Consider the following 14213-nt stretch of genomic DNA (forward strand, 5'->3'; position numbering starts at 1 on the left):
AAATAGATAGAAGCCTGGTCGATGTTGATAGAATATTTATTTTTTTACTTTCATTTATTTACATCGGTATTTGATATAGTTCTACCCTGCTATATAAAGTCCATCCTTTTGGTTTTAGGTTTACTTTTAAAAGTAAACTTACACAAATAATGTTTTTGTCACTTTGGTCATCCAAGCTCATGCATCTCTACCGACAATTTACTTTTTTTACCTATTCAATGCAATTCCTCACACAACAGTCCTGACACTGTAGTCTAGTTATATTATTATGGATCATAAATGCTTTATAAGAAGAGGGTGTAGTTACGGCAATTTTTTTTTTTTTTTCAAAGGACATCATTATTATACAGGATTTATATAGCGCCAACAGTTTGTGCAGCGCTTTACAAAATGAAGGCAGATGGTACAGTTACAATAAAATTTGATACAAGAAGAATCAGAGGGCTCTGCACATTAGAGCTTACAATCTAACAGGGAGGGTCAAGTGGTACAAAAGGCAATAATTGTGGGGGATGAGCTGATGGAGAAAGTAAAAACACAGTGTATTAGTTAGAAGCGGGATAGGCTTCTTTTAAAGAGTAGCATTTTCAGAGTTAGTCTAAAGCTGGATAGGTTCGGAGCTAGTGGAACAGTTTGGGGTAGGGAGTTCCATAGGATGGGAGAAGCTCTGGAGAAGTCCTGGAGGCAAGCATGGGAGGAGGTAACAAGGGAGCTAGAGAGGAGGAGGTCCTGGGAGGACCAAAGAGATCAGTTTGGTTGATATTTTGGGACAGAGTTGTGGATTGCTTTGTAAGTTGTTCTTAGTACTTTGAATTTTATTCGGTGGAAGCCAGTGGAGGGATTGGCAGAGAGGGGTATCAGACACTGAACGGTTGGTAAAGTGGATGAGCCTGGCAGCAGCATTTGTGATGGACTGAAGGGGGATAGCCTATGTAAAGGTAATCCAATGAGGAGGTAGTTGCAGTAGTTGAGGTGAGAGATAACCAGCGAGTGAATTGGTAGCATTGTGGTGTTTGTGCACAATGATTGGATGTGCGCCTGAAAGGACAGTTCAGAGTCCAGGGTTACCCCTAGCACCCTGGCATGTGGGGATTGACTGATAGTTGTGCCATTGATCTTGACAGAGAAGTCCGGGGCTAGAGGCATGTGGAGTAAGAAATCTTATAAGCTCCATTTTGGCTAGATTGAGTTTGAGGAAGTGGTGTGACGTCCAGTCTGATATGTCTGTTGGTAAGCCAGTGATAGGCGAGGAAACTGATGGGGTGAGCTGCACATTTATCCCTGCTGTTCAATAAAAATGTAATCCAAATTGCATAAATGTACCTAGTATGTGTAATATATTATACAGGATTTAAATGGTGCCAACAGTTTGCGCAGTGCTTTACAATATAAAGGATATATATACAGTATATAGCACATTCATCCCTCCTGCTCAATAAAAACATGTAAAAAGGTGTGTGTATATGTATGTTATAATATATATAAAATCCATGCTTAGAAGGTTTATTTTTCTGTTTTGTCATGGTAGCTTCTGGCAATGTTGCTGAAGAAAAAAAGAGGACTTCTCAACAGCCACATTTTACATCTCACCTTTTCCTTGGTGGGAACAGTGGACAGTGGTCATGAGACTTCCATTATCCCCAACTCAACTGCCTTTCAAGATTTATTATGTGACTTTGAGGTAGGTGGCTAGCAAGAGGCTGCACTCTTTAATTGGATGAAAGCTGGCACCATGGTACAAAGAAAAACAAAATTTGTGGTAAAAAAAAGTTTTAGTGGTATCAGGCTTGGAGACCAGTAGCTATAGCAATAGAGAGGGTCACACCAACCAGTAGGCTAAGTACTCGAGCAGATCACCCTGGTGAATGTTGCGAGATCACACAGGGGTGGGTTCTAAGCACTAACTGGTCTTCACCAGAGCACCTGATGGTGGAGATTGGTTTCACTGCATGTTAGTGCCAAGTCACGGTCCTCAGTATTGCTCCACCAGAAGTTGAGCAAGCTGGGGTGGTGGCAGTTGGAACAGGTAGGAATCAAGCAGAGATGTAGTCAAGAAACAAGCCAAAGGTTGGTAACACATGGTTGCAGGTTGGGATAAAGCGGAAGGTAGTTGAGGAACAAGCCAAAGCTCAGTAACAAATGGTTGTAAATATACAGATGGCAGCAGAAGTAAACAAGGTGTATGATTTGTATTTATGTTATAAGTGTACACTGTATCTGTATGAAAATCCAACACTGTGCATTTTTTTTTTTTTGTGACATGTTTTCATTTCTTAGGTCTGGCTCCATGCACCATACGAGCTTCATCTTTCCCTGTTTGAGCATTTTATTGAGCTTCTCACAGAATCCAGGTAGGACTGAAGTGGAAAAATACAAGGTGTTACTATGATATACATTTTCACTGTACCATATACACCACCGTGTCCAGGTTTCTCTTATTTGCTCTCTTCTGGTCTCTTAAATATACCTTTAAAAGCATTTTTGTTATATCAGTTTAAAGCAGAGTTCCACCCATATAAAAGTCAACAGCTACAAAAAGTGTAGCTGCTTACTTTTAATAATCGGACACTCGCCTGTCCCACGGTCCAGCAATGCGGACGAACGAAGCCCCGCTCCTCTCCCCCTCCTCTCATCGGGTGTCTGCATTGTGACTGTGGGCGCCCGGCTGTGGCTTCACAGCCAGGCATGCACTGCGCATGCTCGAGCTGCTCTGCATGCCGTGATTGAGGGAGAGGTGAACCTCCTCCTGGCTCCGTGGAGCCAGAGAAGGAAGTGGGAGCTGGGTGCCCCTAAAAAAAGGGGTATCCACTCCCCCCCAAAAAAATGACATGCCAAATGTGGCATGTCAGGGGGTCATAGTTACATAGTAAGGTTGAATAAAGACACCAGTCCATCCAGTTCAACCTGAGTGAGTGTGGGTGCGTGTCTACAATTATCCCTATTTATTTAAGGTACCCATATAGCGCCGGCAAATTATGCAGCACTCCACATATACATCGCACACTCACATCGGTCCCTACCCTCAAGGAGCCCACAATCCAAGGTCCCCAACTCACATTCATACATACTAGGGCCAATTTTGGACAGAAGACAATCAACCTACCAGCATGTCTTTGGAGTGTGGGAGGAAACCGGAGTACCCAGAGGAAACCCACGCAGGCACAGGGAGAACATGCAAACTCCAGGCAGGTAGTGTCGTGGTTGGGATTCGAACCAGCAACGCTTTTTACTGCTAGGCGAGAGTGCTACCCACTACACCACTGTGCCGCCCTGTGACACCTTCACTTAAAGTGGAAGTTTTTGGATAAAACTCCGCCTTAGGTGCAAAAAAATCTGTTGATCATGTCAGAAATTCAGAGCTGTCCCATGCTACCTTCTTGTGTTATCTCAAGGAGAGTAATTTGTTATTCCAGGCCATATCTTTCAACTACAGAATGATTCGTTTTTATGTTTCTGAGATGAAAGAATGGGTGGGTCTGAGTAGAGTTTAGCAAAAGAAAACTGATTAGGACTGACATCAATCATCAAAAATTGCTGTATGTTGTCGGCCCACAACAAGAGTTAGTAGCTGAATGCATTTTTTGCAGAACACCAAGTATGTTCTATAGTTGCAGGATATTTAAACAATAGAATGGCAAATGTACAAGTATTGCAGAGATATGCTGTGTGTGTGTATGTGTGTATATATGTGTGTGTGTATGTGTGTATATATATATATATATATATATATATATATATATATATATATATATATATATATATATATATATATATATATATATATATATAAATTTTTTTTGGTCCCGTCATATACTTTAAAACAGGAACATACAGTAAGCTATCATATGGCAATACCATGCAACACAGAATTCCACTAAATCATAAAAAAAAGGCTGTAAACCAGAGCTATAAAGTGGTGTAAAGCTATAAAATGATGCTGTACCTGTAGATATTTTTCAGTTTTTTATATTTGCCATATATCTCATTTCAGTGAGGCTTCAAAGAATGCGAAGCTCATGAGAGAGTTCCAGTTGATACCCAAATTATTGCTGACTCTGCGAGACATGTCTCTATCCCAACCCAGTATATCTGCCATCAGTAACGTACTGAGTTACCTGCTCCAAGGCTTCCCCAACAGCAATGACCTGCTCAGGTATTCTACTAATACCTAGAAAATGAAAATAGTATCATGATCTACTTTTTAGTTTGTGGACACAAATCAAGTCATTGAAGTACAACATTAATGTATTCTATATTTTGGCTTTTGTGTTGTCAAGGTTTGGCCAGTTCATCTCCTCAACACTACCTACATTTGCTGTTTGTGAGAAGTTTGTTGTTATGGAAATAAATAATGAGGAGAAGCTTGAGCCAGGTAAGTGCTTCGCTGATTTTTATTAAGTTCATAATATCCATCATATTGAAAAGCACAACTTAGCCTCTTCTTACACTATTGCATTGTACTTGTTCATAGACCAAATATAATACATCCTATAACTGTACTAGACACTAGAACAAGAAAAAAATGTTGATTTTAATTGTACTGGGTCATGTTATTTTATCTCTTTAAAAAATGTTGGTTATTTCTGCACTGCAAGTGAACTGTACAGTATGCTGTAAATGGAAGTGCCTAATTGTTATGATTTCTCCATTATGCATTGTGTTTCAATGTATTTTTATATGCTGGTTAAACAACCAGATCCTACAGTCATATAAAAGTAATTCATTTATCAGCACATCAAAGGTCACAAAGTAACACAATATTTTTATTGTAATACAGTATGTGGACATTCCAGACGCCCTTTGTCCACATGGCTACTGCATAATTAACATTTTTTTTTTCATTTTACATGTAGGATAGCATTACTATAGTAAAAAAAAATCTAAAATGCTTTACATCTAAAAAGGGTTTTTCTAATATCTCCCTCTATACATATAGTAAAACTCCATCAAATCCCTAAAAAGCTAAACTAGGAGTATTGACATCATGGGTAGCCCGAAAGTCCTTGTACACATTAGATGGATGCTGTACTTGTGGATCACTTGACTAGTGGCTGTGCCGTGTAACTCTCCACCTAGGACATCCTAAATAATCAACCATGCAATGACTAACAAATTATGAAATACATTTAAATTTTTTTTCTGCAGTTTATATTTTGTTTGATTTTTAATTCTCGACTTGTAACTTTTTACATAAATGTAGAATACCTATAACACTATTTACAGCATTAACACCTGGTACATTTACATCTAAAAGAACCAAAGCTTTGAACAAAATTGCTTGGGTAGAAGGCAAAATTTTTAAACCTGGAAACAACACAATTTTTTAATATGGTCCTATGGCAAACCTATCTAACCCCATGGCCCAGAATCTGTCTATAATCACTACCATTGTATAGAATAGGCAGATTTTGTTTGTATTATACCATCTGTATCCCTATATTCCACACTGCACCTAGTAGAAAAAGTTAGGGGACTGTATTTTATCCTGTTCATTTCCCCCCCGTTCTTGGCAAATCATCTATTTTATAGAATTGGCAATCCATTTTTTTTATGCCCTCTACAGAATTCATATAGCAGAGTTCCCGGAATGCAATCTGTGTTTTAAATGGTCAAACTCCTGTTTAAGATTTCCTTCCATAGAAGTATTTCTCCATATGAGATCATATTCTCACAGACTGGCACCTTGACTTTCAGCTGTGGGATTTTCTGATAAACTTGGATTTCATTATTCCTTTAGTGATTGCAAGTTACTCAAGCAAGGAAGCATTTATTTCCTGCAATTATTCTACCCTGGTCAATTTCTCATGGCTCTAATCAAGGGCAAGGGATATTTGCAAGTGCTTCTATGTCAACCAAAGAGTCTTTGTTTATTAGTTTGAGGATTGTACTGCATGCCCTCACACTTATCTTTGAATCATAGTGTCACCAGTGCTAAATGTTTTATAAATTCTTCTGTGGTGGACTTATGGCAGACCAAGTCTTTAGAAATCCTATTGTTTGAACCAAAAAGAACCTCTAATTTGACATTATTGCCAACCAAAAGATACACAAATATTAAGAATACATTTTTTTTAGGAGATACAAAAGTCAACATCTTTATTTGTACATGATAAAAACTTTACCACACAGCTATGGCATATTAAAAGAAGATCTTAAACAGGATATACAACATGTCCATAAAAGTATCTAGATCACATATCTTGCACTCTGTAGTACACCCAGTTATAATCCGCTGTAAAAGTTGTCATTTCACAGTGAGTCTATCAACTGGCAACATCCAACGTGTTTCAAACAGTAACTATAATACGTTCTTCATCAGGGTATAGGTACCATACTAAAGAAAAATAATATCATAACGAGACAAAGTATTATGCAACATAGCCAGTAATATTGCATAGCAAAATACAGTGATGACAAATAATAATTTACACAATAAGTATATTTGATCTGCCCTTCAAACAATCAAGACCATCCAATAAATAAGTGGACCCACCAGGCAAAAGGATGCTGACTTTTTTGTATCTTTTAAAAAAGTTTATTCTTAATTTTTGTGTATCCTTTGGTTGCCGATAATGCCCCATTAGAGTTTATTTTTGGTTCAAATATTCAGTAGTAGGGATGGTGGCAACCATTACCTGCAATTGAAGTGGCACTATTATTGTTAGAAATCCTATTGTACCCCATTTCATGATTATAAGTCGTAGTTATACTCTACAATCTTATTTAGAGAGGTCATATGGCGACTATATTGATATGCAAGACCCAGGTACCCTAAACTGTAAACTTTTTGTTTGATAGAAAAGGTAAAACCCATACTTCCGCCTCTCCTGAATCCCAAACTTCAATTAGTTCTGTTAAGCTTGTTAATTGACCATCTTTATTATTATGGCTTTTAGGAAAAATCCAAAATTAATCTAAAATTGCATATTTAACATTCATATTTTATTTAATAAGGATCTGAAGATGACTTTGGAGGACTTGTCTCTGCTAATCTCATTCTTCTGAGAAACAGACTATTGGATATGTTACTTAAGCTGCTTTACACCACAAAGGAGAAGACAACCGTGAATCTGCAGTAAGTGTTTATGAATAGTGAAGATTTCCTTGCCTTTTCCCAAGCAACTGCTTTTCAGGTTTACTTGGGACAGTCCAGTTGTAAATTAATTTTGATTGGATACTGTGAGATATAGCAGTTTTAGATTAGTGTTGTTCATTAAACTTGTGTATAAAATAAAATTTAGTGTGACAAAATGTAAATTTATGTAAAGATCAAGATTACTGTTCAACCCTTGTGCGATTTGTAGTCCAAAATCCAAATTGCATGTTTTTGTTGGTGGTGCTTTAACAAAAAGCGCCATACAGTTCTAGCTTAGTATCTTGCTGAAAGTACCATGCCATTTTTGGGAAGGTTGTTTATGGACGCTTTATGTATTCCTTTGTGGCATTTTAGCTTGCTTTTTGGAACTTAGAGTTGTGAGGGGTTTATTTAAAAAGAAACGTGTGCTGAGAAATAAATAGGTTTCCAATATCTAAGCTGCTTCTGAAAATGCTAGTTGGATGTCTGTTGCTGCAGTGCTCTGAGTATCCAGCCAGTGAAGTCAGAGCTTCAGATTCAGTTATTTGTTCCAGGTCAGTAAAAAAAAGGTCAGGATTGGCGGACTCGATATGCACAGCCTTCCTTTGCAGATTTTAAAAAATTGTAGAAGAGTTTATTTTGTTTTTTTGTTTTTTTTTTATAACCCTGGCAAGGATGGCAACTGATGTCTGATGCCCGTCACCCCCCCCCCTTGTGGAAGGGACCTTTAAGCAGATTGTCTGTCTACATATTTAGCTCAGTTAACATTGAGGCTGATTACTAAAGAAGTTCAAAATGACCACTTAAAAATTGTGTGAAGATTCACTTTATTTTCCATTCATGTAAAAAGAAAATCCCAGTTTACCCATTTCATCTACACATAACTGGATAATTGAAATGAACACATTTTGTTGTGTGAACATTTGCAAATCTTTTGTAAATCAACCTTATTGTTTCTAGGACATGTGATTTACAAATGGAAGGAAAAATCTTTTGTCAAGGTGCGTTTTTTAATTTCCTACATTTCTTTTGCTTTCTCCTTCCATAAAGAGCTTGTGAAGAACTTGTGAAGACTCTCGGCTTTGATTGGGTAATAATGTTTATGGAGGAACATCTGCACTCCACCACAGTGACAGCAGCCATGAGGATTTTGGTGGTTCTTTTGAGCAATCAGTCGATCCTTATCAAATTCAAGGAAGGAGTTAGTGGAGGAGGATGGCTGGACCAAACAGACTCTGTATTGACCAATAAAATCGGCACTGTGCTAGGTAAAGTCTTTGCTTGTAATATGTTACAGCTCCTGTAAAAAAAACTCCTGTACACCAAAAACAATAAAAAGAAAAAAAATCCTAAAACCTGAATTAACACTGCTTATGTTTGAACATAGAAATATGTGAAGACCAGGTTTTATCAAATTTAATTTTTCTTTTCGTTCTCCTTTCTCTCTCCGCCCCCCCCCCCTCCAAAAAAATAAAAACAACCCATTTTCTCTCTCTCCCCATCCCACTTTCTCTCTCTCTCTCTCTCTCTCTCTCTCTCTCTCTCTCTCTCTCTCTCTCTCTCTCTCTCTCCTCTTCTTTCTCTCTCTCTCTCTCTCTCTCTCCCTCTTCTTTCTCTCTCTCTCTCTCTCTCTCCCCCCCCTCTCTCTCTCCCCCCTCTCTCCCCTCTCTCTCTTCCCCCCCTCTCTCTCTTCCCCCCCTCTCTCTCTTCCCCCCCTCTCTCTCTTCCCCCCCCTCTCTCTTCCCCCCCTCTCTCTCTTCCCCCCCTCTCTCTCTTCCCCCCCTCTCTCTCTTCCCCCCCTCTCTCTCTTCCCCCCCCTCTCTCTCTTCCCCCCCTCTCTCTCTTCCCCCCCTCTCTCTCTCCCCCCCCTCTCTCTCTTCTCCCCCCTCTTCTAGTCTCTCTCTCTCTCTCTCCCCTCTTCTCTCTCTCTCTCTCTCTCTCTCTCTCTCTCAATTCTTTTGCATTCTCTGTTGAACCATTCGCCGGATTGTTTGTTGGATGGTTTCTTGTGGTTGATCTTTCTCAGCTGGGCTGTTTCTGCAGTGGTGTATAATATTTTGTTGAAGTCTATTGCTGCCTTGTTTACACCTCGTGGACTTACCCCATAGGTGTTATCTTGGAGGAATTAAAGCATTTTATTCATGGTTAGGTCTGTCAGTTACCGCTCTCTAATTTGTGGTAGACTGTTTGGACCATTTAAATGATGGTGCTGGGTTCTAAAGAGAGGTCTGAGGGCGTTTTGGGGATTCTCTCTCTCTCTCTCTCTCTCTCTCTCTCTCTCTGTTCATGCATATTGTTGTTCCTATAACAGCCAAGCAATGTTAGATTTGCATTATTGTTTTTGCAGTCTGCAACAGATTTTCTCCTGTTTGACTTTGCAGGTTTCAATGTTGGAAGGAGTGCTGGCGGCAGATCAACGCTCAGGGAGATTAACCGTGATGCATGTCATTTCCCTGGCTTCCCGGTCCTTCAGTCACTTCTTCCCAAGCACACTAACGTACCTGCCCTTTACTTTCTGCTCATGGCTCTGTTCCTTCAGCAACCGGTCACTGAACTGCCTGAGAACTTGCAGGTCAGTGCACCTGTCACCAGCAACCGAAGTAACCGGGGTTGCCAGGTAGGAATTAACCAGTGAGGCATGTATGTGTTTTGTCACTCTTTAGATTAGACAATAAATCTGGTATAATTACTCTAGAGCTCTCTCAAAAACTTTTTCCTTCTATTAGTTTCAAGTTTAGACAAAATACAGAGACATAATGTCGATCAACATATATTTTTAAGAGGAACACACAGCGGCCTCTAAATCAACATAGAGAAAAAAAAAGAAGCAACACGCATAAACTTTCCAGTAGTTGCATATCTACTATACCTTATCCTCTAATCGATGAACAGTGCACATCTCTATCATACTTTACATATCAGTTTATTAAAGTGGACATGGCAGGATTGTGACATAGGCCACATATATAGATCAGAAGATTAAAAATATAAGCTAAAAAAAACATAGTACAACTAAAACTACCTGCACCATTTCTTTTCATTTAAAAACTTTCATTGTTTCCGTTTTCAGAAACACAACATTTTTATTTCTGCTCCAGTAATGTCCACAAATAAATCTTGCATATACTGTAAGATGTAGCTGAAACACTTCAAGGCAGGACAAGTTTTCTTTTAATGGTCTTCTGAAACCAACATTTCTATATAATTAAATTAAGTGATTCTTGAGTGTCTCTTAGTTCTTTTTAGTTTTACCTGGCTCTTGTTCCAGTAGAAATGCTTTATTTACTATATTGTGCAATATATCGTGTAACCTAGTTAGATTTCAGCTTTAAATACATAGATTTCAAGTTTTGCTATTCTTATTACAAATCCTTTCACTTGGCCTAATACGTTTTCCAGATTGAAAGGTTGTGCGGAGCTTGTCAATAAGCGTAATAAATTGGTCATGTAATTTTTTCTAAAAACAGATAATGTATCTGCCTAGTATAGTCATGGGCGGAAATCTTTCTCCTAAAGCTGACCATACATGGATCAAATTTCAGCTGGTTCAGCAGGGATCAGCCAGGTTTGAATCCATGTATGGGCAAATTGATTATACCCTAGTAGATCCCTTGAAGAACTTGGGTACAACCAGTCTGTTGAATTTGTTATTTTCGATAACTGCCAGCGGCTATAGCTGCTAGCAGCAATCAGTGTGTTCTGTTGGCCGGGAAGACTCCCCGCGCCCCCTGCTGATAGAACATCAAAGCACTGCAGGAGGCGTTCCTTCTTCAACACTGACTGTTGATGGGGGAATCAAGTGATTTTCTTTCCTTCCACCTGTGGTGAAAGGAAAGAAATAGAACAAAATTACCATTATTTTTCTTTTAGGAAAGAAACTTGCATCTTCTATGGGCTGCTTAAGACTCCAGGGGTTTTGTGCAGACAAAGCTAAAATGCAGCAAACCCCACAAAACGCCTCATAATTAAATTGTATCTAAATCCAAAAGCAAAAATATACGATACTGCACCTTACCAGTCCTTAAATGTGATGACTGTGGGGTTTTTTTCAGGCCTTTTTTCCTTTTATTTTTACCTATTGATCCTGCCAGTAACAAACTTCCTGTCTTAAAGACCATTGTCAGTGGTAAATGGTTTGTTTCAGCCATCTAATTGCTACTTTGCCTGGACAGCTTGGTCTGTTAAAGGAAGGTTAAATTAGCAGACTTACTTGTCGTATCACATGGTAAAAATAAAGAAAAAGTCTACAAAAAAAACAAATGTAACCATAACATTTAGGGATTGGCGTGCTGCTATATGTTAACATTTTATTTTTGGGTTTTGATATGCTTTTAAGGACACCTGTTGACTTGTTGTCAGTTCTGTATCTGATATATAATTTACCTAAAATTAGAGGTTCTGCTTCAAACCTGCCTTTTGTGGTTTGATATTTTTTAGGTTGAGGTTCTCTTCCCAGATGCCACATTGTGCAGTCCTTTATAAAGAAAGATTATTTATTTCTGTCACTTACTGCAGTGAAAGTAGGCTGCTCAGAATCAAGGCACAGAAGTAGATATTGGCTCTGGCACCAAACAAACCTTGGAGGGTGCAGATCCCAGGCTTTACATTGCTTCTGGTGCTGTAATTGTAATTTGATGTTTTCTTTCCTTAGTTTGACTTGGATTCCATCTGGACTTTCATCTTTGGAGTTCCTGCTTCCAGTGGGAATGTGTTCTCCTCCATCCACAATGTTTGCACAGAAGCTGCCTTACTGCTGCTGGCCATGCTCAGAACAATGCTTAATTCTGTAAGTGCTTATATTTTCAAGAGGTGCGCTTTAAAGCAACCTTGGTTAATGTCTACAACGTTCGAGTCGTCAGGCAGTATATCTTTAATTTAAAATTTTTCCTGTTGTGCTTTTGTGTGATGCCCACTTTCTTTTACCCAGATTGCCATGCACTTAAAGGCTAAGTTCACCTTGGAACATGGTACATGTTCCATCCGTATATAGGGTGGAACATGTAACATATTCCAGCTTTTACCCCTCTCCCCCCAATCCACCCCTCCCTATAACAGCTGACAGGGGTTTCTCCCTGCAACTGCTGTCACTTTTTGTAAGCTGCAAGGCTGTGTGGGGCTCTGCCAACACAGCTACGTCATTCATTCACAGAATGAATCCTGTGAATTAATAAAGTACAAGTACCATCTGCCACTGCAGGAGATGGACATGGACTTGTCGTTTCAACAGGCTGCGGGGGCACTGATGAGAGCTGTCATAGTCCAATAACATGTCCTCTGGCTTTCAAAGAGAAAGGCATGGGCAGACAGTTGGAGGACATGTCTGCAGGAGCCCACGATATACTGATCGCGGCTGCAATGCATTAAACTGATTTATTTTTTCGTATATATCTAAAAATGATTGTAAAGATGATGCATTTTCATTGATTTGCCAAATTTGAGGTGATAAATACTTTAATTTCCATAAGGAGAAGTATTAATTTAATTTTACTACTGACACTCTTTTTATCAGACAGTGGCAGTTAATCACTGTATAATCTGCAGTCATCATTTGGTATCAAGCTACTATACAATACTTGTAATTTCACTAATCTCTCTATCTCTCTAGCAAGTAATATTTCAAGTTGCATTGCTGATGTTGCATTAATTCTAAGACTTTTGCTTTTTAAACAGCCATGGCAGTCAGAGGAGGAGGGCTCGTGGCTTCGAGAGTACCCAGTTACCCTGATGCAGTTCTTCCGTTACCTCTACCACAATGTTCCAGACCTTGCTCCAATGTGGAACAGCCCTGAGTTCCTGTGTGCCTTGGCAGCATCTGTATTCTCCTTTAACATTCGTCCATACTCTGAAATGGTAAAGAGCCATTCTTCTTGTGGTTACTTCTATTAGACATGACAAGATGTGTGTGATTAGAGTGTGATTGCTTCTACAAATATAAAAACACATGTTTTGGAACATGAAAGGCGTATTGCTTTACATATAAGCAGTCACTAAAATGTACAAACCTGCATCAATATTTTTGTAATGGGGGGAAAAAAATAAATTTTATGAGCTTTTTTATAATAGTTACTTGAGATTTAGGTTGAAATGTTATACAATAGTTACTTGTCCTGTTGGCAGGGCAAGGATAATAGTCCTTAATAAGGATAATAGTCATAGATGTCAAGGTCTCCTCTTAGTTCTGCTTTTATTCTGCAAATCTGCAGCTGAAAACTGAGCTCACCATATTTTTCCATGGTAATGTTTTATTCCCTAGAATTATAAACTATAACACTTATGTGCTACACTACAAAGATAAAGTTGTTGCCTGGGACTAAGAAATCATTGATTCGTGCTTGCTAATTATTATTTTCTATATTCTATGGTATCATTTAACGTGCATGTAGACTACTTTAGATATTTTTACAAAAGCTTTTATTTAATCTCATGTACACCATTAATTATGTGCATGTATGACTGTATGGGCTGTGAATCGGGGCTGCTGCACCTATATGACCACTGACATTGAAAAACACTGAGCTGGCAGTGCAAAATGTTAGGAGGATATTTCATATTGAATCATTTGTGCACAATCCAGATTTTGTCTCAATGGGCTGATGTTGCAGATGTCTATTGACAAATACCTGTAGCCTAAGACCCCATACACATAATTTCTGCAGATTTTTGTCTTCAGATTTACTAAAACCATATAATATGAGGTCAAACCTTAAGCGTTTCAATTTGCATGCAATCAGGCAGGCCCTTGCACTACATGGATTTAGTAAATCTGAAGACAAGTCTCTGCAGAAAATCTAATAGTGTGTATGGGACCTAAGAGTAAAGGATCCATTTAAATAGTTATTATTGACCTCTCTATCCGTCCTCCATCAAACTCTAAAATAAGTGATTCCTCTGAAGTCCACTAAGAAACTGACACTTCCAGAAGTGTCGATCTTGGTCCCCTGCAGCCCTCAGTGGTTCCTTCCATGGACTTCTGTATCACTACAGGACATAGGAATATCTTGAGGTTGGTGGGGAGAAGCACAACGGGGGGTGGGGGTCAGGAGATTGACACTTCCAGAAGTGTCTACTTTAGAGGAAGTATTGAACACCTCTAATATGGGACTTTAAGCTATACTACTGTTTACCTCAAATCATAAAA

General features: G+C 38.8%; 1 protein-coding gene across 4 annotated transcripts in view; it reads left to right on the forward strand.

Annotated features, from left to right (window-relative positions):
- WDFY3 (WD repeat and FYVE domain containing 3) overlaps window positions 1–14213 on the forward strand; it is a 370646-nt gene that overhangs the window by 247138 nt on the left and 109295 nt on the right. For 3 of the 4 annotated variants that reach the window (XM_073600175.1, XM_073600201.1, XM_073600193.1), the window contains 9 exons: window positions 1529–1681; window positions 2278–2351; window positions 3992–4153; window positions 4278–4372; window positions 6955–7075; window positions 8126–8343; window positions 9457–9692; window positions 11727–11861; window positions 12746–12925. In XM_073600175.1, coding sequence (XP_073456276.1) covers window positions 1529–1681; window positions 2278–2351; window positions 3992–4153; window positions 4278–4372; window positions 6955–7075; window positions 8126–8343; window positions 9457–9692; window positions 11727–11861; window positions 12746–12925 — 1374 coding nt within the window. The remainder of the gene's footprint in view (window positions 1–1528; window positions 1682–2277; window positions 2352–3991; window positions 4154–4277; window positions 4373–6954; window positions 7076–8125; window positions 8344–9456; window positions 9693–11726; window positions 11862–12745; window positions 12926–14213) is intronic. The other variant, XM_073600184.1, reaches the window with a different exon arrangement.

Source organism: Aquarana catesbeiana, linkage group LG01 (genome assembly GCF_042186555.1).
Source record: "Aquarana catesbeiana isolate 2022-GZ linkage group LG01, ASM4218655v1, whole genome shotgun sequence".
In the NCBI taxonomy this organism is placed as follows: Eukaryota; Metazoa; Chordata; class Amphibia; order Anura; family Ranidae; genus Aquarana; species Aquarana catesbeiana.